The sequence below is a fragment of the Melospiza melodia genome, unplaced genomic scaffold (assembly GCF_035770615.1).
Source record: "Melospiza melodia melodia isolate bMelMel2 unplaced genomic scaffold, bMelMel2.pri scaffold_140, whole genome shotgun sequence".
In the NCBI taxonomy this organism is placed as follows: domain Eukaryota; kingdom Metazoa; phylum Chordata; class Aves; order Passeriformes; family Passerellidae; genus Melospiza; species Melospiza melodia.
The window spans coordinates 82,676-109,920 of record NW_026948510.1 but is presented as its reverse complement, the minus strand read 5'-3'; the positions used below and the strand labels follow the sequence as shown (position 1 = coordinate 109,920).

At 56.4% G+C, this 27,245-nt stretch overlaps 1 protein-coding gene across 1 annotated transcript in view; it reads left to right on the top strand.

Moving 5' to 3' along the window:
• Positions 1–27,245, top strand: part of SPTBN4 (spectrin beta, non-erythrocytic 4) — a 72,849-nt gene that overhangs the window by 17,230 nt on the left and 28,374 nt on the right. Inside the window, exons 12-18 of the mRNA XM_063182016.1 lie at positions 570–720; positions 3,166–4,042; positions 6,795–6,932; positions 9,003–9,774; positions 12,407–12,609; positions 17,820–17,910; positions 26,318–26,467. Coding sequence (XP_063038086.1) covers positions 570–720; positions 3,166–4,042; positions 6,795–6,932; positions 9,003–9,774; positions 12,407–12,609; positions 17,820–17,910; positions 26,318–26,467 — 2,382 coding nt within the window. The remainder of the gene's footprint in view (positions 1–569; positions 721–3,165; positions 4,043–6,794; positions 6,933–9,002; positions 9,775–12,406; positions 12,610–17,819; positions 17,911–26,317; positions 26,468–27,245) is intronic.

Genomic DNA, 27,245 nt, shown 5'->3' with positions numbered 1-27,245 from the left:
TTGAGGTTCTTCATGGGGTCCATGGTTGAGGTTCTCCATGGGGTTCATGGTTGAGGTTCTCCATGGTGTTCGTGGTTGGGGTTCTCCATGGGGTTGGGTGGTTGAGGTTGGATGGTCAAGGTTCTCCATGGGGTCCATGGTTGAGGTTCTCCATGGGGTCCATGGTTGAGGTTCTCCATGGGGTTGGTTGGTTGAGGTTGGATGGTCAATGTTCTCCATGGTGTTCATGGTTGGGGTTCTCCATGGGGTCCATGGTCGAGGTTCTCCATGGGGTTCATGGTCAAGGTTCTCCATGGGGTTGGGTGGTTGGGGTTGGATGGTTGAGGTTCTTTATGGGGTTCATGGTTGAGGTTCTCCATGGTGTTCATCGTTGAGGTTCTCCATGGGGTCCATGGTTGAGGTTCTCCATGGTGTCCATGGTTGAGGTTCTCCATGGGGTTCATGGTTGAGGTTCTCCATGGTGTTCATCGTTGAGGTTCTCCATGGGGTCCATGGTTGAGGTTCTCCATGGTGGAGGTTCTCCATGGGGTTTGGGCGTTTCATGGTGACGCCGTTCGCTTCTCCTGCAGGTTCTCCTGGTCTCCAAGGACTCGGGGAAGCACCTGCTGGAGGTCGAGGACCTCCTGCAGAAGCAGGGGCTGCTGGAGGCCGACATCGCGGCGCAGAGCGAGCGCGTCCAGGCCCTCAACGCCGCCGCGCTCCAGTTCTCCGAGCTGGACGGTAACGGGGCCACCAGGGTGGACAACCTGGGCACGGGGAGGCGGTGGGCCTTGGGAAGGTCTGGTGGACCTTGGGAGGGTCAACTATGGGCTTGATGGACCATGGGAAGGTCAACCAAGGTCTTGATGGACCATGGGAGGATCTCTTGATGGACCATGGAAAGGTCAACCAAGGTCTCATGGACCATGGAAAGGTCAACCAAGGTCTTGATGGACCATGGGAGGGTCAGCCAAGGTCTGATGGACCATGGAAAGGTCAACCAAGGTCCTGATGGACCATGGGAGGATCTCTTGATGGACCACGGGAGGGTCAGCTGAGGTCTTGATGGACCATGGGAGGATCTCTTGATGGACCATGGAAAGGTCAGCCGAGGTTTTGATGGACCATGGGAAGGTCACTGAGGTCTTGATGGACCACGAAGGAGCCATTCAGGATCTTGGTGGGCTATGGAAGGGTCAGCCCATGATCTTGGTGGCCCATCAAGAGGTCAACCGGAGGTTTTGGTAGATCATGGAACGGAACCCAAGGGTTTGGTAGATCACGGAAGGGTCATCCCAAGGTTTGGTAGATCATGGAACGGTGACCCCGAGGTCCTGGTGGACCCTGGAATGTCCATCCCAAGGTTTTGGTAGATCACGGAATGGAACCCAAGGGTTTGGTAGATCATGGAAGGGTCAACCTATGATCTTGGTGGCCCATCAAAAGGTTGACCCAAGGTTTTGGTAGATCACGGAATGGTGACCCCGAGGTCCTGGTGGGCCCTGGAATGTCCAACCCAAGGTCCTGGTGGGCCCTGGAATGTCCAACCCAAGGTCCTGGTGGACCCTGGAATGTCCATCCCAAGGTCTTGGTGGACCCTGGAATGTCCATCACCCCAAGGTCCTGGTGGACCCTGGAATGTCCATCACCCCAAGGTCTTGGTGGACCCTGGAATGTCCATCACCCCAAGGTCCTGGTGGGCCCTGGAATGTCCAACCCAAGGTCTTGGTGGACCCTGGAATGTCCACCCCAAGGTCCTGGTGGGCCCTGGAATGTCCATCATGCCAAGGTCCTGGTGGACCCTGGAATGTCCATCCCAAGGTCCTGGTGGACCCTGGAATGTCCAACCCAAGGTCCTGGTGGGCCCTGGAATGTCCATCCCAAGGTCCTGGTGGGCCCTGGAATGTCCATCATGCCAAGGTCCTGGTGGACCCTGGAATGTCCATCCCAAGGTCCTGGTGGACCCTGGAATGTCCAACCCAAGGTCCTGGTGGACCCTGGAATGTCCATCCCAAGGTCCTGGTGGGCCCTGGAATGTCCATCCCAAGGTCCTGGTGGGCCCTGGAATGTCCATCATGCCAAGGTCCTGGTGGGCCCTGGAATGTCCATCCCAAGGTCCTGCTGGGCCCTGGAATGTCCAACCCAAGGTCTTGGTGGACCCTGGAATGTCCATCCCAAGGTCCTGGTGGACCCTGGAATGTCCAACCCAAGGTTTTGGTAGATCACGGAATGGAACCCAAGGGTTTGGTAGATCACGGAATGGTGACCCCAAGGTCCTGGTGGACCCTGGAATGTCCACCCCAAGGTCCTGGTGGGCCCTGGTATGTCCAACCCAAGGTCCTGGTGGGCCCTGGAATGTCCAACCCAAGGTCCTGGTGGGCCCTGGAATGTCCATCACCCCAAGGTCCTGGTGGACCCTGGAATGTCCAACCCAAGGTCCTGGTGGGCCCTGGAATGTCCATCCCAAGGTCCTGGTGGGCCCTGGAATGTCCAACCCAAGGTTTTGGTAGATCACGGAATGGAACCCAAGGGTTTGGTAGATCATGGAACAGTGACCCCAAGGTCTTGGTGGGCCCTGGAATGTCCATCATGCCAAGGTCTTGGTGGACCCTGGAATGTCCATCCCAAGGTCCTGGTGGGCCCTGGAATGTCCACCCCAAGGTCCTGGTGGGCCCTGGAATGTCCATCATCCCAAGGTCCTGGTGGGCCCTGGAATGTCCAACCCAAGGTTTTGGTAGATCACGGAATGGAACCCAAGGGTTTGGTAGATCATGGAATGGAACCCAAGGTTTTGGTAGATCACGGAACAGTGACCCCAAGGTCCTGGTGGACCCTGGAATGTCCATCATGCCAAGGTCCTGGTGGACCCTGGAATGTCCACCGCAAGGTTTTGGTAGATCATGGAACAGTGACCCCAAGGTCCTGGTGGACCCTGGAATGTCCACCCCAAGGTCCTGGTGGGCCCTGGAATGTCCACCCCAAGGTCCTGGTGGGCCCTGGAATGTCCACCCCAAGGTCCTGGTGGGCCCTGGAATGTCCATCACCCCAAGGTCCTGGTGGGCCACCTCCAGGCTTGGAGGAACCCTCTGAGATCCTGGCGCCCAGCCCGGAGCAGCGCCCGGCGTGCCGCGTCCTCTCCTTCCTGGGCCCCCTCCCGCCCCCGCCTGAAGGTCTTCTCCTGGCCAGGCTACCAACCGTGCGACCCGCAGATCATCTGCAACCGCGTCCACCACGTCGGCGCGTGCCTGGAGGAGCTGCGGGACCTCGCGGCCAGGCGCCGCGCGGAGCTGGAGGCCTCGCGCCGCCTCTGGGCCTTCTTCCAGGAGATGGAGGAGGCCGAGGCCTGGATGCGCGACAAGGAGAAGATCCTGGCCGCCGGCGGCTGCGGCCGCGACCTCAGCAGCGTCCTGGCCCTGACGGCCGAGCACCGGGCGGCGCTGGGCGAGCTGGGCCGCCGCCGCGCGCTGCTGCGCCGCGCCCTGGACCGCGGCGAGGAGCTGGCGGCGGCGCGGGAGCCCCCGGGCGGCGCCGCCGGCGTGCGGGAGAAGATGCGCGAGGTCCGCGCGCGCTGGAGGAAGCTGGAGGAGAGCACCGGGCTGCGCCAGCGGCGCCTGGAGGAGGCGCTGAGCTTCTTCCGGTTCCGCGCCGACGCCGACGAGCTGGTGGCCTGGCTGCGGGACCTCTACCGCGTGGCCTCCAGCGACGACTTCGGCCACGACGAGCACTCGAGCCGGGCGCTGCTGCGGCAGCACCGCGCGGCGCTGGAGCAGCTGGAGCGGCACCGCGGCGCCGTGGCCGGGCTCCGCGGGCAGCTGGCGCTGCTGGCGCCCGAGCGGCGCCGGGCCGTGGAGGCGCAGATCCGCGTGGTGGAGGCCGAGCGGCTCTTCGCGGAGGTGGCCGAGGTGGCCGTGCTGAGGACGCAGTGGCTGCGCGACGCGCTGGCCGTGCACCGCATGTTCGGCGAGCTGCGCGCTTGCGAGCTGTGGCTGGACGAGAAGGAGCTGTGGCTGGAGAGGGTGGAGGTGCCCCAGGAGATGGACGAGGTGGAGGTGGTGCAGCACAGGTGGGTGGGGAAGGTTCTCCATGGGTTCTTCATGGGGTTGGGTGGTGGAGGTTCTCCATGGGGTTGGATGGTCGAAGGTTCCTCATGGGGTTGGGTGGTTGAGGTTCTCCATGGGGTTGGAGAAGATGGAGGTGCCCCAGGAGCTGGATGAGGTGGAGGTGGTGCAGCACAGGTGGGTGGGGGAGGTTCTCCATGGGTTCTCCATGCGGTTGGGTGGTTGAGGTTCTCCATGGGGTTGGGTGGTGGAGGTTCTCCATGGGGTTGGAGAAGATGGAGGTGCCCCAGGAGATGGATGAGGTGGAGGTGGTGCAGCACAGGTGGGTGGGGAAGGTTCTTCATGGGTTCTTCATGGGGTTGGGTGGTGGAGGTTCTCCATGGGGTTGAGGTTCTCCATGGGTTTGGGTGGTTGAGGTTCTCCATGGGGTTGGAGAAGATGGAGGTGCCCCAGGAGATGGATGAGGTGGAGGTGGTGCAGCACAGGTGGGTGCTGCAGGTTCTCCATGGGGTTCATGGTGGAGGTTCTCCATGGGGTTGAGGCTCTTCATGGGGTTGGGTGGTTGAGGTTCTCCATGGGGTTGGAGAAGATGGAGGTGCCCCAGGAGATGGACGAGGGGGAGGTGGTGCAGCACAGGTGGGTGCTGGAGGTTCCTCGTGGGTTCTTCATGGGGTGGAATGATTGAGGTTCTTCATGGGGTTGAGGTTCTTCATGGGGTTGAGGTTCCTCATGGGGTTCATGGTTGAGGTTCTCCATGGGGTTGAGTAGTTGTGGTTCTTCATTGGGTTTGGTGGTCAAGGTTCTCCATGGGTTGGGTGGTTGAGGTTCTCCATGGGGTTGGAGAAGATGGAGGTGCCCCAGGAGATGGACGAGGTGGAGGTGGTGCAGCACAGGTGGGTGGGGAAGGTTCTCCATGGGTTCTTCATGGGGTTGGGTGGTGGAGGTTCTCCATGGGGTTGGGTGGTTGAGGTTCTCCATGGGGTTGGAGAAGATGGAGGTGCCTGAGGAGCTGGATGAGGTGGAGGTGGTGCAGCACAGGTGGGTGCTGCAGGTTCTCCATGGGGTTCATGGTGGAGGTTCTCCATGGGGTTGAGGCTCTTCATGGGGTTGGGTGGTGGAGGTTCTCCATGGGTTTGGGTGGTTGAGGTTCTCCATGGGGTTGGAGAAGATGGAGGTGCCCCAGGAGCTGGATGAGGTGGAGGTGGTGCAGCACAGGTGGGTGCGGGAGGTTCTTCATGGGGTTGAGGTTCTCCATGGGGTTTGGTGGTCGAGGATCTTCATGGCGTTGGGTGGTTGGGGTTGGGTGATTGACGTTCTCCATGGGTTTGGGTGGTTGAGGTTCTCCATGGGTTTGGGTGGTGGAGGTTCTCCATGGGATTGGAGAAGATGGAGGTGCCCGAGGAGATGGATGAGGTGGAGGTGGTGCAGCACAGGTGGGTGGTCGAGGTTCTCCATGGGGTTCATGGTTGAGGTTCTTCATGGGGTTGGGTGGTGGAGGTTCTCCATGGCGTTGGGTGGTGAAGGTTCTCCATGGGGTTGAGGTTCTCCATGGGGTTGAGGTTCTTCATGGGTTGAGGTTCTTCATGGCTTGGGTGGTTGTGGTTCTTCATGGGGTTTGTTGGTCAAGGTTCCTCATGGGGTTGGGTGGTTGAGGTTCTCCATGGGGTTGAGGCTCTTCATGGGGTTTGGTGGTTGAGGTTCTCCATGGGGTTGGAGAAGATGGAGGTGCCCCAGGAGATGGATGAGGTGGAGGTGGTGCAGCACAGGTGGGTGCGGGAGGTTCTTCATGGGGTTGAGGTTCTCCATGGGGTTTGGTGGTCGAGGATCTTCATGGGGTTGGGTGGTTGGGGTTGGGTGGTTAGGGTTCTTCATGGGTTTGGGTGGTGGAGGTTCTTCATGGGGTTGGGTGGTTGAGGTACTCCATGGGGTTGGGTTGGGTGGTTGAGGTTCTCCATGGGGTTGGAGAAGATGGAGGTGCCCCAGGAGCTGGATGAGGTCAAGGTGGTGCAGCACAGGTGGGTGATGGAGGTTCTTCGTGGGGTTGGGTGGTCGAGGTTCTCCATGGGGTTGGGTGGTTGGGGTTGGATGGTTGAGGTTCTTCACAGGGTTGATTAGTTGGGGTTGGGTGGTTGTGGTTCTTCATGGGGTTGGGTGGTGGAGGTTCTCCATGGGGTTGGAGAAGATGGAGGTGCCCCAGGAGATGGATGAGGTGGAGGTGGTGCCGCACAGGTGGGTGCTGGAGGTTCTCCATGGGGTTGAGGTTCTTCATGGGGTGGAATGATTGAGGTTCTTCATGGGGTTGAGGTTCCTCATGGGTTTGGGTGGTTGAGGTTGGATGGTTGAGGTTCTTCATGGGGTTGGGTGGTCGGGGTTGGATGGTCGAAGGTTCCTCATGTGGTTGGGTGATTGAGGTTCTTCATGGGGTTGGGTGGTTCAGGTTCTTCATGGTGTTCATGGTTGTGGTTCTTCATGGGGTTGGGTTGTTGAGGTTCTTCATGGGGTTGGATGGTCGAAGGTTCTTCATGGGGTTGAAATTCTCCATGGGGTTGAAGTTCTCCATGGGGTTGGGTGGTCGAGGTTCTCCATGGGGTTGGGTGGTCGAGGTTGGGTGGTCGAGGTTCTCCATGGGGTTGGGTGGTCGAGGTTCTCCATGGGGTTGGGTGGTCGAGGTTCTCCATGGGGTTGAGGTTCTCCATGGGGTTGGGTGGTCGCGGTTCCTCGTGCCCATGGTGGACCTGCCCGTGTCCTCGTGCCCAGGTTCGAGAGCCTGGACCAGGAGATGAACAGCGTCATGGGGCGCATCCTGGACGTCAACCAGGTGGTGCAGCAGCTGGTGGACGGTGGCCACCCCAGCTCGGACGAGGTCCGCTCCTGCCAGGACCACCTCAACAGCCGGTACGGCCTGGGGGGGACACGAGGTGGACCTCGACCTGCCTGGGGTCTCCATGGTGGGGTTGGAGACTCAACCTGAGGTTCTCCGGTGCTGGGAGGTCCCTGGGAGGTCCAGGTGTCCACTGGAATGGTCCAAGCCCATCCTGGAGGACTGGAAATGATCTCAACCTTCTTGAGATCTCCTTGGTGGGAGGAGCTTCGTGTGGGGCTGTGTGGAGACCCCAAACCTGAGGTTCTCCAGTGGTGGGACGTCCCCATGGGTTCCACCTCACCAGGACAATGGTCCAAGCCCATCCCAAGGGTCCTGGAATGATCTCAACCTTCTTGAGGTCTCCTTGGTGGGAGGAGTTTTGTGTGACCCCCAACCTGAGGTTCTCCGTGGTGGGACGTCCCCATGGGTTCCACCTCACCGGGACAATGCTCTAAGCCCATCCTGGGGGTCCTGAAATGATCTCAACCTTCTTGAGGTCTCCTTGGTGAGGGACCTTCATGTGGGGCTGTGTGGAGACCCCCACCCTGAGGTTCTCCATGGTGGGACGTCCCCATGGGTTCCACCTCACCGGGACAATGCTCCAAGCCCATCCTGGGGGTCCTGAAATGATCTCAACCTTCTTGAGGTCTCCTTGGTGAGGGACCTTCATGTGGGGCTGTGTGGAGACCTCCAACCTGAGGTTCTCCATGGTGGGACGTCCCCATGGGTTCCACCTCACCGGGACAATGGTCCAAGCCCATCTTTGAGGTCTCCTTGGTTGGGGAGAGCTTTGTGTGACCCCCAGCCTGAGGTTCTCCGTGGTGGGACGTCCCCATGGGTTCCACCTCTCCAGGACAATGGTCCAAGCCCATCCCAAGGGTCCTGAAATGATCTCAACCTTCTTGAGGTCTCCTTGGTTGGGGACCTTCATGTGGGGCTGTGTGGAGACCCCCACCCTGAGGTTCTCCGTGGTGGGACGTCCCCATGGGTTCCACCTCACCGGGACAATGCTCCAAGCCCATCCTGGGGGTCCTGAAATGATCTCAACCTTCTTGAGGTCTCCTTGGTGAGGGACCTTCATGTGGGGCTGTGTGGAGACCTCCAACCTGAGGTTCTCCATGGTGGGACGTCCCCATGGGTTCCACCTCACCGGGACAATGGTCCAAGCCCATCTTTGAGGTCTCCTTGGTTGGGGAGAGCTTTGTGTGACCCCCAGCCTGAGGTTCTCCGTGGTGGGACGTCCCCATGGGTTCCACCTCTCCAGGACAATGGTCCAAGCCCATCCCAAGGGTCCTGAAATGATCTCAACCTTCTTGAGGTCTCCTTGGTTGGGGACCTTCATGTGGGGCTGTGTGGAGACCCCCACCCTGAGGTTCTCCGTGGTGGGACGTCCCCATGGGTTCCACCTCTCCCGGCCACCATTCCCAGCCCCTCCCAAGGGTCCTGAAATGATCTCAACCTTCTTGAGGTCTCCTTGGTGGGGAGAGCTTTGTGTGGGGCTGTGTGGAGACCCCCACCCTGAGGTTCTCCATGGTGGGACGTCCCCATGGGTTCCACCTCTCCCGGCCACCATTCCAAGCCCATCCCAAGGGTCCTGAAATGATCTCAAGGTTCTTGAGGTCTCCTTGGTGGGGGACCTTCATGTGGGGCTGTCTGGAGACCTCCAACCTCAGGTTCTCTGTGGTGGGACGTCCCCATGGGTTCCACCTCTCCCGGCCACCATTCCAAGCCCATCCCAAGGGTCCTGAAATGATCTCAAGGTTCTTGAGGTCTCCTTGGTGGGGGACCTTCATGTGGGGCTGTGTGGAGACCTCCAACCTGAGGTTCTCTGTGGTGGGACGTCCCCATGGGTTCCACCTCACCGGGACAATGGTCCAAGCCCATCCCAAGGGTCCTGAAATGATCTCAACCTTCTTGAGGTCTCCTTGGTGGGGAGAGCTTTGTGTGGGGCTGTGTGGAGACCCCCACCCTGAGGTTCTCCGTGGTGGGACGTCCCCATGGGTTCCACCTCTCCCGGCCACCCTTCCCAGCCCACCCCCAGGTTGCTCCTGCTCCTGGTGGGCCCCATCCCACCTCAGCCAAGTTCTCGCCCCCGTCTCCAGCTGGAACCGCGTGGTGGAGCTGGTGGAGACCAAGAAGAGCCAGCTGAGCTCGGTGCTGGAGATCCAGAACTTCCTGCTGGAGTGCGCCGAGATGGAGGCGCAGCTGCGCGACAAGAGGAGGTCCATCGAGGCCACCCAGTCCGGCGGCGGCGGCGGCGGAGGTGACCTGGGCGGCGTGGTGGCCCTGCAGCGCCGCCTGTCCACCACGGAGGCGGCGCTGGTGGCCCTGGAGCCGCGTCTGGCCGAGCTGCAGCGCGAGGCCGAGCTGCTGTCCCGCGCCCACCCCGGGCGCGCCCTGGAGGTCCTGCTGCCCCTGGAGGAGCTGGGCCGGCGGTGGGACGAGCTGCAGAAGACCTTCCGCGGCTGCCGGGACGCGCTGGCGGCGGCCGGGCGCCTGCAGCGCTTCCTGCAGGACCTGGACGAGTTCCTGGCGTGGCTGGTGAAGAGCCAGGCGGCCGCCGGCTCGCGGGAGGTCCCCGGGGGCTTGGCCGAGGCCGAGGAGATGCTGAACGCCCACGTGGCCCTCAAGGAGGAGATGGACGGGCGCGAGGAGGACCACGCGCGGCTGCAGGCGGCCGGGGAGCTGCTGCTGGGGCTGGAGGACGTGGACGCGGCGCAGGTGTCCCTGCGGCAGTGGCTGCAGAAGGTGGACGCGGGCTGGGGGAAGCTCCTGCAGAGCTGGGACGCGCGCAGGGAGCTGCTGGTGCAGGCCCAGGTTCTCCACCTGTTCCTCAGGGACGCGCGGCAGTGCCAGGGCGGCCTCGAGGGCCAGGTGGGCACGGGGGTGGAGGACGTGGTGGTGGGGTGGGGTTGGAGAAGGTCTGGGAGAAGGTCTGGGTGGAGAACGTGGTGGGGTGGGGTTGGAGAAGGTCTGGGAGAAGGTCTGGGTGGAGAACGTGGTGGGGTGGGGTTGGAGAAGGTCTGGGAGAAGGTCTGGGTGGAGAACATGGTGGTGGGATGGGGTGGGAGAAGGTCTGGGAGAAGGTCTGGGTGGAGGACGTGGTGGTGGGATGGGGTGGGAGAAGGTCTGGGAGAAGGTCTGGGTGGAGAACGCGGTGGGGTGGGGTTGGAGAAGGTCTGGGAGAAGGTCTGGGTGGAGAACATGGTGGTGGGATGGGGTTGGAGAAGGTCTGGGAGAAGGTCTGGGTGGAGAACATGGTGGTGGGATGGGGTTGGAGAAGGTCTGCCAGGTGGATGTGGTGGTGGGATGGGATGGGAGAAGGTCTGGGTGGAGAACATGGTGGTGGGATGGGCTGGGAGAAGGTCTGGGAGGAGATCTGGGTGGAGAACATGGTGGTGGGATGGGGTGGGAGAAGGTCTGGGAGAAGGTCTGGGTGGAGAACGTGGTGGTGGGATGGGTTGGGAGAAGGTCTGGGAGGAGGACGTGGTGGTGGGGTGGAATGGGAGAAGGTCTGCCAGGTGGACATGGTGGTGGGATGGGATGGGAGAAGGTCTGGGTGGAGAACATGGTGGTGGGATGGGCTGGGAGAAGGACGTGGTGGTGGGATGGGGTGGGAGAAGGTCTTGGTTGGTGGAGATGATGGATGGGTGATGGGTGGGAGAAGGTCAGGGAGGTGGACATGGTGGTGGGATGGGAGAAGGTCTTGATTGATGGAGATGATGGATGGGTGATGGATGGGAGGAGGTCTGGGAGGAGGACAGGGTGGAGAACATGGTGGTGGGATGGGATGGGAGGTGGACGTGGTGGTGGGATGGGTTGGGAGAAGGTCTTGGTTGGTGGAGATGATGGATGAGTGATGGGTGGGAGAAGGTCTTGGTTGGTGGAGATGATGGATGGGTGATGGGTGGGAGAAGGTCTGGGTGGAGAACGTGGTGGTGGGATGGCATAGGAGAAGGTCTGGGAGGAGGTCTGGGTGGAGAACGTGGTGGTGGGATGGGCTGGGAGAAGGTCTGGGAGGTGGACCTGGTTGTGGGATGGGGAGAAGGTCAGGGAGGTGGACATGGTGGTGGGATGAGAGAAGGTCTTGATTGATGGAGATGATGGATGGGTGGTGGGTGGGAGGAGGTCTGGGGGGTGGACGTGGTGGTGGGATGGGACGGGAGAAGGTCTGGGAGGAGGACAGGGTGGAGAACGTGGTGGTGGGATGGGATGGGAGGTGGACGTGGTGGTTGGGGTGGGGTGGGAGAAGGTCCTGGTTGATGGAGATGATGGATGAGTGATGGGCGGGGAGAAGGTCTTGGTTGGTGGGGATGATGGATGGGTGATGGGTGGGAGAAGGTCTGGGAGGAGGACGTGGTGGTGAGAAGGTCTGGGAGGAGGTCTGGGTGGAGAACATGGTGGTGGGATGGGAGAAGGTCTGGGGTGGTGGAGATCATGGATGGGTGATGGGGCCCATGGGTGGGAGAAGGTCTTGGTTGGTGGAGATGATGGATGAGTGATGGGTGGGAGAAGGTCTGGGAGGTGGACATGGAGGAGAACATGGTGGTGGGATGGGCGGGGAGAAGGTCTGGGTGGAGATCTGGGTGGAGAACGTGGTGGTGGGATGGGCTGGGAGAAGGTCTGGGAGAAGGTCTGGGTGGAGAACGTGGTGGTGGGATGGGCTGGGAGGTGGACACGGTGGTGGGATGGGTTGGGAGAAGGTCTTGGTTGGTGGAGATGATGGATGAGTGATGGGTGGGAGAAGGTCTGGGAGGTGGACAGGGTGGTGGGGATGGGAGAAGGTCCTGGTTGGTGGAGATGGTGGGTGGGTGATGAGGACCATGGTTAGAAGCTCTGGGGTGGTGGAGATGGTGGGTGGGTGATGGGGACAATGGTTGGGAGAAGGTCCCGGTTGATGGAGATGGGTGGAAGGAGATTTTGGGTGGTGGGAATGGTTTGTAGAAGGTCTTGAGTGATGGACTTGGGTGCCACCAGCCCCTGCTGGGTGGACTTGGGTGGTGGAAGGTCCTGCTGGGTGGACTTGGGTGCCACCAGCCCTGGTGGATCTCCTGTGGCTTTGGATGTCCCCAGCCCTGGTGGATCTCCTGTGGCTTTGGGTGCCACCAGCCCTGGTGGATCTCCTGTGGCTTTGGGTGCCACCAGCCCTGGTGGATCTCCTGTGGCTTTGGGTGTCCCCAGCCCTGGTGGATCTCCTGTGGCTTTGGGTGTCCCCAGCCCTGGTGGATCTCCTGTGGCTTTGAGGTGCCACCAGCCCTGGTGGTCTCCTGTGGCTTTGGGTGTCCCCAGCCCTGGTGGATCTCCTGTGGCTTTGGGTGCCACCAGCCCTGGTGGATCTCCTGTGGCTTTGAGGTGCCACCAGCCCTGGTGGATCTCCTGTGGCTTTGGGTGTCCCCAGCCCTGGTGGATCTCCTGTGGCTTTGGGTGCCACCAGCCCTGGTGGATCTCCTGTGGCTTTGAGGTGCCACCACGCCAAGGCCATCTCAGATGTCCCCAACCCCACCAGGAGACCGCGCTGGCCCACGCCGAGCTGCCCGACTCGGTGGAAGGGGTGACCAAGGCGCTGAAGAAGCACAAGGACTTCACCACCACGCTGGAGCTCAACCTGCAGAAGGTCCAGCTGGTCCTGCAGGCCGGCGAGAGCCTCCAGCGCCAGGGCCACCCCAACAGCGACCGCGTGGCCCAGGCCGTGGAGGAGCTGCGCGACAGGTGGGACCACCAGGAGACCCCTGGGCCACCAGGAGACCCCTGGGCCACCATGGAGACCCCTGGGCCACCAGGGACACCCAGCAGGAGCTCCCAGGAACCCCAAAACTCCATCCAGCACCTCCAAACTCCACCCAGGAACCCAAAATTCCATCCAGGACCCCCAAAATCTGACCCAGGACCCCAAAACTCCTCGCAGGAACCCAAAACATCTCCCAGGAACCCCAAAATTCCACCCAGGAACCCAAAACTCCACCCAGAACCTCAAAACTCCACCCAGGACCCATCAAAACCATCCAGGAACCCAAAACATCTCCCAGGAACCCAAAAGATCTCCCAGGAACCCAAAACTCCACCTAGAACCCCAAAATTCCATCCAAGACCCCCAAAATTCCACCCAGGAACCCAAAACTCCACCCAAGAATCCCCCAGAACTCCACCCAGGACCCCAAAATTCCATCCCGGAACCCCAAAATTCCACCCAGGAACCCAAAACATCTCCCAGGAAACCAAAACTCCACCCAGGAACCCAAAATTTGACTCAGGAACCCAAAACATCTCCCAGGACCACAAAACTCCTCCCAGAACCTCCCAAACTCCACCCAGGACCCATCAAAACCATCCAGGAATCCAAAACTCCACCCAGGACCCCAAAATTTGACCCAGGACCCCAAAACTCCACCCAGAACCTCCCGAAGTCCACCCAGGACCCCAAAACTCCACCCAGGACCACAGAATTCCATCCAGGACCCCAAAGTTCCACCCAGGAACCCAAAACTTCACCCAGAACTCATCAAAACCGCCCAGAACCTCAAAACTCCACCCAGAACCCCCAAAACTCTACTCAAGAACCCAAAACATCTCCCAGGACCCCCAAAATTCCATCCAGGAACCCAAAACATCTCCCAGGACACCAAAACTTCACCCAGGAACCCAAAACTCCACCCAGAACCTCCCAAACTCCACCCAGGACCCATCAAAACCACCAGGAACCCAAAACATCTCCCAGGAACCCAAAACTCCACCTAGAACCCAAAATTCCATCCAAGACCCCCAGAACTCCACCCAGGAACCCAAAACTCCACCCAGAACCTCCCAAACTCCACCCAGGAGCCCAAAATTCCATCCCGGAACCCCAAAACTCCACCCAGGACCCCAAAATTTGACCCGGAACCCCAAAATTCCACCCAGGACCCCCAAAACTCCACCCTGGACACCAAAACTTCACCCAGGACCCCCAAAACATCTCCCAGAACCCCAAATTTCCACCCTGGACCCCAAAACTCCACCCAGGAACCCCAAAATTCCACCCAGGACCCCAAAACTCCACCCAGGAACCCAAAACCCCACCCAGGAACCCAAAACATCTCCCAGAACCTTCAAAACTTCACTCAGAACCCCAAAATTCCACCCAGGACCCCAAAACTCCACCCAGGACCCCAAAACTCCACCCAGGACCCCAAAACTGCACCCAGGACCCATCAAAACCATCCAGGAACCCAAAACTCCATTCCGGAACCCCAAAACATCTCCCAGAACCCCAAAACTTCACCCAGAATCTCCCAAACTCCACCCAGGAACCCAAAATTCCATCCAAGACCCCCAAAATTTGACCCAGGACCCCAAAATTCCACCAAGACCCCCAAAATTTGACCCAGAACCCAAAATTCCACCCAGGACCCATCAAAACCATCCAGGAACCAAAACTCCATCCTGGAACCCCAAAACATCTCCCAGAACCTCCCAAACTCCACCCAGGACCCCAAAATTCCATCCCGGAACCCCAAAACTCCACCAGGACCCCAAAATTTGACCCTGAACCCCAAAATTCCACCCAGGACCCCCAAAACTCCACCCTGGACACCAAAACTTCACCCAGGACCCCCAAAACATCTCCCAGAACCCCAAATTTCCACCCAGGACCCCAAAACTCCTCCCAGGACCCCAAAACTCCTCCCAGAACCCCCAAAATTTGACCCCGAACCCCCAAAACTCCACCCAGGAACTCAAAATTTGACTCAGGAACCCAAAACATCTCCCAGAACCCCAAATTTCCACCCAGGACCCCAAAACTCCACCCAGGACCCCAAATTTGACCCCGAACCCCCAAAATTTGACCCAGGACCCCAAAACTCCACCCAGAACCCCCAAAACTCCACCCAGGACCCCAAAATTTGACCCTGAACCCAAAATTCCACCCAGGACCCCCAAAACTCCACCCTGGACACCAAAACTTCACCAGGACCCCCAAAACATCTCCCAGAACCCCAAATTTCACCCTGGACCCCAAAACTCCACCCAGGAACCCCAAAATTCCACCCAGGACCCCAAAACTCCACCCAGGAACCCAAAACCCCACCCAGGAACCCAAAACATCTCCCAGAACCTTCAAAACTTCACTCAGAACCCCAAAATTCCACCCAGGACCCCCAGAACTCCTCCCAGGACCCCAAACTGCACCCAGGACCCCAAAACTGCACCCAGGACCCATCAAAACCATCCAGGAACCCAAAACTCCATTCCGGAACCCCAAAACATCTCCCAGAACCCAAAACTTCACCCAGAATCTCCCAAACTCCACCCAGGAACCCAAAATTCCATCCAAGACCCCCAAAATTTGACCCAGAACCCAAAATTCCACCCAGGACCCATCAAAACCATCCAGGAACCCAAAACTCCATCCTGGAACCCCAAAACATCTCCCAGAACCTCCCAAACTCCACCCAGGAGCCCAAAATTCCATCCCGGAACCCCAAAACTCCACCCAGGACCCCCAAAATTTGACCCTGAACCCCAAAATTTCACCCAGGAACCCAAAACTCCACCCTGGACACCAAAACTTCACCCAGGACCCCCAAACATCTCCCAGAACCCCAAATTTCCACCCAGGACCCCAAAACTCCTCCCAGGACCCCAAAACTCCACCCAGGAACCCAAAACTCCACCCAGAACCTCCCAAACTCCACCCAGGAGCCCAAAATTCCATCCCGGAACCCCAAAATTCCACCCAGGACCCCAAAACTCCACCCAGGACCCCAAAATTTGACCCTGAACCCCAAAATTCCATCCCAGGAACCCAAAACTCCACCCAGGAACCCAAAACTCCACCCAGAACCCCCAAAACTCCACCCAGGACCCCAAAATTTGACCCTGAACCCCAAAATTCCACCCAGGACCCCAAAACTCCACCAGGAACCCAAAACTCCTCCCAGAACCCCAAAATTTGACCCCGAACCCCCAAAATTTGACCCAGGACCCCAAAACTCCTCCCAGGACCCCAAAACTCCTCCCAGAACCCCAAATTTGACCCAGGACCCCCAAAATTTGACCCCGAACCCCAAAATTTGACCCAGGACCCCAAAACTCCACCCAGAACCCCCCAAAATTTGACCCCGAACCCCCAAAACTCCACCCAGGACCCCCAAAACTCCACCCAGGACCCCAAAACATCTCCCAGAACCCCAAATTTCCACCCTGGACCCCAAAACTCCTCCCAGACCCCCAAAATTTGACCCCGAACCCCCAAAATTTGACCCAGGACCCCAAAACTCCACCCAGGACCCCAAATCTCCACCCAGGACCCCAAAATTTGACCCTGAACCCCAAAATTCCACCCAGGACCCCCAAAACTCCACCCTGGACACCAAAACTCCACCCAGAACCCCCAAAACATCTCCCAGAACCCCAAATTTCCACCCAGGACCCAAAACTCCACCCTGGACCCCAAAACTCCACCCAGGACCCCAAAATTTGACCCTGAACCCCAAAATTTGACCCAGGACCCCGAAACTCCACCCAAGACCCCAAAACTCCACCCAGGACCCCAAAATTTGACCCTGAACCCCAAAACTCCACCCAGGACCCCAAAACTCCACCCAGAACCCCCAAAATTTGACCCCGAACCCCAAAATTCCACCCAGGACCCCCAAAACTCCACCCAGGACCCCCAAAACATCTCCCAGAACCCCAAATTTCCACCCTGGACCCCAAAACTCCTCCCAGGACCCCAAAACTCCTCCCAGAACCCCCAAATTTGACCCCGAACCCCCAAAACTCCACCCAGGACCCCAAAACTCCACCCAGGACCCCAAAACTCCACCCAGAACCCCCAAAATTTGACCCCGAACCCCCAAAACTCCACCCAGGACCCCCAAAACTCCACCCTGGACACCAAAACTTCACCCAGAACCCCCCAAATTTGACCCCGAACCCCCAAAATTTGACCCCGAACCCCCCAAATTTGACCCCGAACCCCCAAAACTCCCCAGGAGCGGGGGCGGGGGCGGGATCGGCTGCTGGAGCCCAGGGGGGACCTCGTGCCTCAGTTTCCCCCCTGAGGGGAGGGTCAGGGGTTAATTAGGGGTTAATTTGGGGTTAATTAGGGGTTAATTAGGGGTTAATTAGGGGTTAATCAGGGGTTAATTAAGGGTTAATTAGGGGTTAATCAGGGGTTAATTAAGGGGTTAATCATGGGTTAATTAAGGTTAATTAGGGGTTAATTAAGGGTAAATTAGGGGTAATCAGGGGTTAATTAAGGGGTTAATCAGAGGTTAATCAGGGGTTAATTAGGGTTAATTAAGGATCCATTAGGGGTTAATTCAGGGTTTAATCAGAAGTTAATCGGGTTAATCAGAGGCTAATTAAGGGTTAATCAGGGATTAATAAAGGGTTAATCAGGGGGTAATTAAGGGTTAATTAGGGGTTACTTAAGGGTTTATTAAGGGTTAATCAGGGTTAATTAAGGGTTAATCAGGGGTTAATCAGGGGTTAATTAAGGGGTTAATCAGAGGTTAATCAGGGGTTAATTAGGGGTTAATTAGGGGTTAAGTAAGGGTCCATTAGGGGTTAATTAAGGGTTAATCAGAAGTTAATCAGGGGTTAATTAGCGGTTAATTAAGGGTTAATCAGGGGTTAATTAATGGTTAATTAAAGGTTAATTAAGGACTAATTAGGGGTTAATTAAGGGTTAATTAAGGGTTAATTCTGGGTTAATTAAGAGTTAATTAAGGGTTAGTTAGGGGTTAATTAAGGGTTAATAAGAGGTTAATTAAGGGTTAATCAGGGGTTAATTAAGGGTTAATTAAGGGTCCATTAGGGGTTAATTAAGGTTTAATCAGGAGTTAATTAGGGATTAATTAAGGGGCTAATGAAGGGTTAATTAAGGGCTAATTAGGGGTTAATTAGGTGTTAATCGTTGGTCCCCCCCCCCCCAGGAGCCACCGCCTGCAGCAGCGGGCCCAGGCGTGGGCGCGGCGCCTCCAGGAGCAGCTGCGGCTGCAGAGCTTCCGGCGGGAGTGCCGCCAGGTCAGGGGGCGTTGCCATGGAAACCGGGACCCCTCCCCAAATCAACCAACCCGGGACCCCTCCCCAAATAACCCGGGACCCCTCCCCAAATAACCCGGGACCCCTCCTCAAATAACCCAGACCCCTCCCCAAATAACCCGGGACCCCCTCCCCAAATCAACCAACCCGGGACCCCCCCCAAATAACCCGGGACCCCTCCTCGCCGCCAGGTCAGGGGGCGTTGCCATGGAAACCGGGACCCCTCCCCAAATCAACCAACCCGGGACCCCTCCCCAAATCAAATCAACCCGGGACCCCTCCCCAAATCAACCAACCCGGGACCCCTCCCAAATCAAATCAACCCGGGACCCCTCCCCAAATAACCCGGGACCCCTCCCCAAATCAACCAACCCGGGACCCCTCCCCAAATAACCCGGGACCCCTCCCCAAATCAACCAACCCGGGACCCCTCCCCAAATAACCCGGGACCCCTCCCCAAATCAACCAACCCAGACCCCTCCTCGCCGCCAGGTCAGGGGGCGTTGCCATGGAAACCGGGACCCCTCCCCAAATCAACCAACCCGGGACCCCTCCCCAAATAACGCGGGACCCCTGCCCAAATAACCCGGGACCCCTCCCCAAATAACCCGGGACCCCTCCTCAAATAACCCGGGACCCCTCCCCAAATCAAATCAACCCAGACCCCCTCCCCAAATCAACCCAGACCCCTCCCCAAATAACCCGGGACCCCTCCCCAAATCAACCAACCCGGACCCCTCCCCAAATCAAATCAACCCAGACCCCTCCCCAAATAACCTGGGACCCCTCCCCAAATCAACCAACCCGGGACCCCTCCCCAAATAAACCGGGACCCCTCCCCAAATAACCCGGGACCCCTCCCAATAACCCGGGACCCCTCCCCAAAATCAAATCAACCCAGACCCCTCCTCAAATAACCCGGGACCCCTCCTCGCCGCCAGGTCAGGGGGCATTGCCATGGAAACCGGGACCCCTCCCCAAATCAACCAACCCGAGACCCCTCCCCAAATAACCCGGGACCCCTCCCCAACTCAATCAACCGAGACCCCTCCCCAAATAACCCGGGACCCCTCCCCAAATAACCCGGGACCCCTCCCCAAATCAAATCAACCCGAGACCCCTCCCCATCATCTGAGACCCCTCCCCAAATCAACCCAGACCCCTCCCCAAATCAATCAACCAAGACCCCTCCCCAAAATCAAATCAACCGAGACCCCTCCCCAAATCAACCCAGACCCCTCCTCGCCGCCAGGTCAGGGGGCATTGCCATGGAAACCGGGACCCCTCCCCAAATCAACCAACCCGAGACCCCTCCCCAAATAACCCGGGACCCCTCCCCAACTCAATCAACCGAGACCCCTCCCCAAATAACCCGGGACCCCTCCCCAAATAACCCGGGACCCCTCCCCAAATCAACCAACCCGGGACCCCTCCCCAAATAACCCGGGACCCCTCCCCAAATAACCCGGGACCCCTCCTCAAATCAACCAACCCGGGACCCCTCCCCAAATCAACCCAGACCCCTCCCCAAATAACCCGGGACCCCTCCCCAAATCAACCAACCCGGGACCCCTCCCCAAATAACCCGGGACCCCTCCCCAAATAACCCGGGACCCCTCCTCAAATAACCCGGGACCCCTCCTTGCCGCCAGGTCAGGGGGCGTTGCCATGGAAACCGGGACCCCTCCCCAAAATCAAATCAACCCGGGACCCCTCCCCAAATCAACCAACCCAGACCCCTCCCCAAATCACCCGGGACCCCCTCCCCAAATCAACCCAGACCCCTCCCCAAATAACCTGGGACCCCTCCCCAAATAACCCGGGACCCCTCCCCAAATCAACCCAGACCCCTCCTCGCCGCCAGGTCAGGCCATGGAAACGGGGACATCCCCCAAAACCTCCGTGGTGGGCCTGGGTTCTCCTCCCGGTTCTCCTCCGGGTTCTCCTCCGGGTTCTCCTCCCGGTTCTCCTCCGGTTCTCCTCTGGGTTCTCCTCCCGGTTCTCCTCCCGGTTCTCCTCCCGGTTCTCCTCCCGGTTCTCCTCTGGGTTCTCCTCCCGGTTCTCCTCCCGGTTCTCCTCCCGGTTCTCCTCCGGGTTCTCCTCCCGGTTCTCCTCCGGGTTCTCCTCCGGGTTCTCCTCCGGGTTCTCCTCCGGGTTCTCCTCCCGGTTCTCCTCCCGGTTCTCCTCCCAGTTCTCCTCCGGGTTCTCCTCCGGGTTCTCCTCCGGGTTCTCCTCCGGGTTCTCCTCCCGGTTCTCCTCCGGGTTCTCCTCCGGTTCTCCTCCGGGTTCTCCTCCCGGTTCTCCTCCGGGTTCTCCTCCCGGTTCTCCTCCGGCTTCTCCTCCCGGTTCTCCTCCGGGTTCTCCTCCCGGTTCTCCTCCGGCTTCTCCTCCCGGTTCTCCTCCCGGTTCTCCTCCCGGTTCTCCTCCGGGTTCTCCTCCCGGTTCTCCTCCGGGTTCTCCTCCGGGTTCTCCTCCCGGTTCTCCTCCCGGTTCTCCTCCGGGTTCTCCTCCCGTTCTCCTCTCGGTTCTCCTCCCGGTTCTCCTCCGGGTTCTCCTCCCGGTTCTCCTCCGGGTTCTCCTCCCAGTTCTCCGGGTTCTCCTCCCGGTTCTCCTCCGGGTTCTCCTCCGGGTTCTCCTCCCGGTTCTCCTCCCGGTTCTCCTCCGGGTTCTCCTCCGGGTTCTCCTCCGGGTTCTCCTGGGGGTGGTCAGGCCCCCCCCTGGTGTCACCTCCTGGTCCATTTGGGCTCCACCTCGGGTCACCGGTGGGGGGTTTGGGGTGGGTGGGACCTCCAAAATCTCCCCCAGAGTTGGGCCAGGGAGGTCCCCAAGATGCTCCTCAGCATCTCAGGAGGCTTCGCTGGTGGTGGGGTGGGACCTTCTGTGGTCCATGCCAGGAGATGGCTCAGCCCAAAGGTGTCGCCCCATGGGTTTGGGGGTCTCCAAGACCCTCAGGGTTCCCCAAGAGGTTCCTCAGCATCTCAGGAGGCTTCGCTGGTGGTGGGGTGGGACCTTCTGTGGTCCATGCCAGGAGATCTCTCAGCCCAAAGGTGTCGCCCCATGGGTTTGGGGTTGGATTTGGGGGTCTCCAAGACCCTCAGGGTTCCCCAAGAGGTTCCTCAGCATCTCAGGAGGCTTCGCTGGTGGTGGGGTGGGACCTTCTGTGGTCCATGCCAGGAGATCTCTCAGCCCAAAGATTTGGGGTGAATTCGGGGGATTTTGGGGTGGATTTGGGGTGAATTTTTGGGGTAGATTTTGGGGTGATTTTGGGGTGATTTTGGGGTGATTTTGGAGTGGATTTTGGAGTGATTTTGGGGTGAATTTTTGGGGTGAATTTTGGGGTGAATTTAGGGGGATTTGGGGTCAATTTTGGGGTCAATTTTGGAGTGAATTCGGGGCGGATTTGGGGTGAATTCGGGGGATTTTGGGGTGGATTTTGGGGTGAATTTTTGGGGTGGATTTGGGGTGAATTCAGGGGATTTGGGGTGAATTTTGGGGTGAATTCGGGGCGGATTTGGGGTGAATTTAGGGGGATTTTGGGTGGTTTAGGGATGGATTTGGGGTCAATTTTGGGGTGGGATTTGGGGTGAATTCGGTGGATTTTGGGGTGGATTTTGGGGGGATTTTGGGGTGAATTTTGGGGTGAATTTAGGGGGATTTGGGGTGAATTTTGGGGTGGATTTGGGGTGAATTCGGGGGATTTTGGGGTGGTTTTGGGGTGAATTTTTGGGGTGGATTTTGGAGTGATTTGGGGTGAATTTAGGGGGATTTGGGGTGGATTTGGGGTCAATTTTAGGGTGGGATTTGGGGTGAATTCGGGAGATTTTGGGGTGAATTCGGGGTGGATTTTGGGGTGAATTTGGGGATTTTGGGGTGATTTTTTGGGGTGGATTTGGGGTTAATTTTGGGATGGATTTGGAGTGAATTTTGGGTTGATTTAGGGTGGATTTGGGGTGGATTTTGTGGGATATTTGGGGTGGGTTTTGTAGGGATATTTGGGGTGGCTTTGGGGGTGATTTCGGGGTGAATTTGGGGTGATTTTGTGTGGATTTTGGGGTGAATTTGGATGGATTTGGGGTTAATTTTGGGGCGGATTTGGATGAATTTGGGGTTGGTTTTGGGGTGGATTTTTTGGGGATATTTGCGATGGCTTTGGGGATGATTTGGGGTGAATTTGGGTGATTTGGGGGTGGATTTGGGGTGATTTTGTGTGGATTTTAGGGGTGAATTTTGGATGGATTTGGGGTGAATTTTGGGGTAATTTTGGGGTGGATTTGGGGTGAATTTTGGCGTAATTTTGGGGTGGATTTGGGGTGGATTTTGGATGGATTTGGGGTTAATTTCGGGGTGGATTTGGGATGAATTTTGTGGGGATTTTGGGTGAATTTTGTGGGGATCGATTTGGGATGGCTTTGGGAGTGATTTTGGGGTGATTTCGTGTGAATTTTGGGGTGATTTAGGGTGGATTTGGGGTGAATTTTGTGGGGATATTTGGGGTGGGTTCTGTAGGAATATTTGGGTTGAATTTGGGGTGGATTTTGGGGTGATTCCGTGTGGATTTTGAGGTGATTCAGGGTGGATTTGGGGTGGATTTGGAGTGAATTTTGGGGTGATTTAGGGTGGATTTGGGGTGGATTTTGTGGGGATTATTGGGGTGGGTTTTGTAGGGATATTTGGGATGGCTTTGGGGGTGATTTTGGGGTGATTCCGTGTGGATTTTGGGGTGATTTGGGGTGGATTTGGGATGAATTTCGTGGGTATTTTGGGTGAATTTTGTGGGGATCGATTTGGGATGGCTTTGGGGGTGATTTTGGGGTGAATTTTGGATGGATTTGGGGTGGATTTTGAGGTGATTTAGGGTGGATTTGGGGTGGATTTTGTGGGGATATTTGGGGTGGATTTGGAGTGAATTTTGGGGTGATTTGGGGTGGATTTGGAGTGAATTTTGGGGTGATTTCATGTGGATTTTGGGGTGATTTGGGATGGATTTGGAGTGAATTTTGGGGTGATTGGAGGTGGATTTGGAGTGAATTTTGAGGTGATTTAGGTTGGATTTGGAGTGAATTTTGTGGGGATATTTGGGGTGGGTTCTGTAGGAATATTTGGGATGGCTTTGGGGGTGTTTTTGGGGTGATTCCGTGCGGCTTTTGGGGTGATTTGGGGTGGATTTGGGGCATTCCGGGCTCCGTCGCCGCTTCCCCCGCCGCTGCGGGGATTTTTTGGCCGCATCTCCTCGGGCTCATCCGGCGCTCGCTGCGCTCCGCTCCGCTCCGCCCGGGATTTGCTGCATCACGGCCGGGAGCCGCGGCGGCCTCTTCATCCTCACCCTCCTCATCCTCCTCCTCCTCACCCTCCTCACCCTCCGCAGCCTCCGCAGCCTTCCTCTCCATCGCCCTCATCCTCATCCTCACCCTCCTGCTCCTTCCTCCTCCATCATCCCCGTCCCCCTCCTCCTCCTCCTCCTCCATCTTCATCCCCCCTCCCCCTCCTCCCCTCCATCCTCATCCTCACCCCCTCCCCCCCCTCCCCCTCCATCCTCATCCTCACCCCCTCCCCCCACCCTCCCGACCCCGAATCCGCCGCTTTTTGGGGGGAAAAGGGGGAGGGGGAGGGGCCGCTGGCGCCCGTTCCCGTTTCGGATTTATTTTGGGAAGGGGGGGGAGGGGGCTCGGCTGTTTTTGGGGTTTTTTTGGGGATTATTTTGGGGTCTCCTCGCCTATTTTTGGGGTTTTTTTGGGGGTTATTTTGGGGGTCTCCTTCTCTATTTTTGGGATTATTTTTGGGGTTATTTTAGGGGTCTCCTTCTCTATTTTTGGCTTTTTTTGGGGGTTATTTTAGGGGTCTCCTTCTCTATTTTTGGGGTTTTTTTGGGGGGATTATTTTGGGGTCTCCTTCTCTATTTTTGGATTTTTTTTGGGGGTTATTTTAGGGGTCCCCTCGCCTATTTTTGGGATTATTTTGGGGGTCTCCTTCTCTATTTTTGGGATTATTTTGGGAAGGTCTTCTCACTTATTTTTGGGATTTTTAAGATTTTTTTGGGGTCTCCTTCTCTATTTTTGGGATTATTTTGGGGGATCTCCTCGCTTATTTTTAGGATTTTTTTGAGATTTTTTTTAGGGGTCCCCTCGCCTGTTTTGGGGATTTTTTTTTTTTTTGAGATTTTTTGGGGTCTCCTTCTCTATTTTTGGGATTTTTTGGGGGTTATTTTCGGGGTCTCCTTCTCTATTTTTGGGATTATTTTGGGAAGGTCTTCTCACTTATTTTTGGGATTTTTTTGAGATTCTTTTGGGGTCTCCTTCTCTATTTTTGGGATTATTTTGGGAAGGTCTTCTCACTTATTTTTGCGATTTTTTTGAGATTTTTTGGGGGGTCTCCTTCTCTATTTTTGGGAATTTTTGGGGGGATTATTTTGGGGTCTCCTTCTCTATTTTTGGGATTATTTGGGGGGTCCCCTCGCCTATTTTTGGGATTATTTTGGGGGGGTCTCCTCGCTTATTTTTGGGGGTTTTTTGAGATTTTTTTTTAGGGGTCCCCTCGCCTGTTTTTGAGATTTTTTTTGGAGATTTTTTGGGGTTCCTCTCACCTATTTCTGGGATTTTTGGGGGAATATTTTGGGGGTCTCCTTCTCTATTTTGGGATTTTTTGGGGGGAATTATTTTGGGGGTCTCCTTCCCCATTTTTGGGATTATTTTAGGGTCCCCTCGCCGATTTTTAGGATTTGTTTTTTGGGATTATTTCGGGGTCTCCTTCTCTATTTTTGGGGTTATTTTGGGGCTCCCCTCGCCGATTTTTGGATTTTTTTGGGGGCTCCTCTCCCCTTTTTTATTTATTTAATTTTTTAAAAATCTGGTTCCTCTCCCCCTTCCCCTCTGCAATTTTTGAGGCAAAAAAGACGAAAAACAGAGTGGGGGGAGTTGATTTTTTTTTCTTTTTATAACAATACGAGGGGGCTTCTAATTTATTTTACTTTTTAGGAAAAAAAAAAAGTGGGGATTTCTCCTGATTTTATTTTTTTGGATTTCTCCTGATTTTATTTTTTTGGGGAGGGGGAAAAAGAGGAGAAGCAACTCCCGATTTTTTAGGGGGGGAATATTTAGTTATTTTTAAGAGAAAAAGAGAATTCGCCTCATTTTATTTTTTTTTTTGGAGGAGGGGAATTTATTTAGATTATTTTAAGAAAGAGAGGCCCCTGAATTATTCATTTTTGGAGGGGGGAGAATTAATTTAGATTTCTTTTAGGAATAAAAGAGGAGACCCCTGAATTATTTTTTGGAGAGGGAGAATTTATTCGATTTTTTTTTTTTTTTTTAAGAAAAAAAAATGAGCAATTTTTTTGGGGGGAAGAATTTATTTAGATTTATTTTAAGAATAAAAGAGGAGACCCCTGAATTTATTTTTTGTTTGAGGGGGAATTTATTTCGATTATTTTAGGAGAAAAGAGACCCCTGAATTATTTTTTTTAGCGGGGGGGAATATTTTGATTTTTTTAATAGGAACAAACAGGAGACCCCTGAATTCTTATTTTTAGGGCAGGGGGGGGAATATTTTGATTTTTTTTTTTTAAGAGGAAGCTCCTCCCGATTTTTTTTTTTTGGTGGGGGGGAATATTTGATTTTTTTAATAGAAAAAACGAGGAGACCCCTGAATTATTTTTTTAGGGGGGAAAATTTTTTTTTTATTATTTTTTTTAACAGGAAGCTCCTCCCGATTTTTTTTTTTTTTTTTGAGGGGGGGTGGAATTTATTTAGATTTTTTTTTTTAAGACTAAAAGAGGCGACCCCTGAAATATTATTTTTTTAAGGGCGAGAATATTTCGATTTTTTTTAAGACTAAAAGAGGAAACCCCTGAAATATTATTATTTTTTTTAAGGGCGAGAATATTTTGATTTTTTTTTTTTTTTAAAGAAGAAGCTCCTCCCGATATATATATATATATATATATAATATTTAGATTTTTTTTTTTTAAGACTAAAAGAGGAGATCCGTAAAATATTACTTTTTTAAGGGTGAGAATATTTCGATTATTTTTTTTTTAAAGAAGAAGCTCTCCCGATATATATATATATTTTTTTTTTTGGGTGGTTTTAAGAAGAAAAGAGGAGACCCCTGAAATATTATTTTTTTTAAGGGCGAGAATATTTGATTATTTTTTTTTTTTAAAAAAGAACCTCCTCCCCATATATATATATATATATATTTTTTTTTTTTTAAAGAAGAAGCTCCTCCCGATATATATAGATATAGATATATAGATATATATATATATATATTTTTTTTTTTTTTTTGGGCGGGATTTTTTTTTTTTTTTGAATTTTTTATTTCTCGGGGGTCACCAAGGGGGGGGTCCCCCCCCTCTCCATCCCCCCTCCCCACGGTGGCGCTCCCCCCGCAGTTGGATGCGTGGGCCCGCGAGAAGGCGCTGATGGCCGCGGACCCCACGCGGGACCCCCCCCCGCGGGCGCCCCCCAAGCCGTGGCTGCAGCACCCGGCGTTCCTGGCCGAGCTGGCGCAGAACCGCGAGTGGCTCCAGAGGATCGAGAAGGTTCCATTGCACTGGGGGGGGAGGGGAGGGGAGGGGAGCGGGGGGGGGAGGGGGAGGGGGGTGGGTGATGCTGGCGCGCTGCCCCGCCCCCCTTCCTGCACGCCCCGCCCCCTTCCTGCAAGCCCCGCGCTCTTCCTGCACGCCCCGCCCCTTCCTGCACGCCCCGCCCTCCTCCTGCACGCCCCGCCCCCTTCCTGCAAGCCCCGCCCTCCTCCTGCAAGCCCCGCCCTCTTTCTGCAAGCCCCGCCCTCTTCCTGCAAGCCCCGCCCTCTTTCTGCAAGCCCCGCCCACTTCCTGCACGCCCCGGCCCCTTCCTGCAAGCCCCGCCCCCTTCCTGCACGCCCCGCCCTCCTCCTGCACGCCCCGCCCCCTCCTGCACGCCCCGCCCTCTTTCTGCAAGCCCCGCCCTCTTCCTGCACGCCCCGCCCTCCTCCTGCAAGCCCGCCTTCTTTCTGCAAGCCCCGCCCCCTTCCTGCAAGCCCCGCCCCTCCTGCAAGCCCCGCCATCTTTCTGCAAGCCCCGCCCTCTTTCTGCAAGCCCCGCCCTCTTTCTGCAAGCCCCGCCCTCTTCCTGCACGCCCCGCCCCCTCCTGCAAGCCCCGCCCCCCACGCGCGCGTCCCGCCCCCTCCCGCCCCCTCCCCCCCCCCCCCCCCCCCCCCCCTAAATTTTGGTTGCGTCCGGTCGGCGCTGCGGTCACCAAGGGTGTCACCCCCCCCACCCCCCCCCCGCGATCAGCCACAAGTGGTGTCGCCTTCCCCTCGTGTCACCCCCCCCCCTT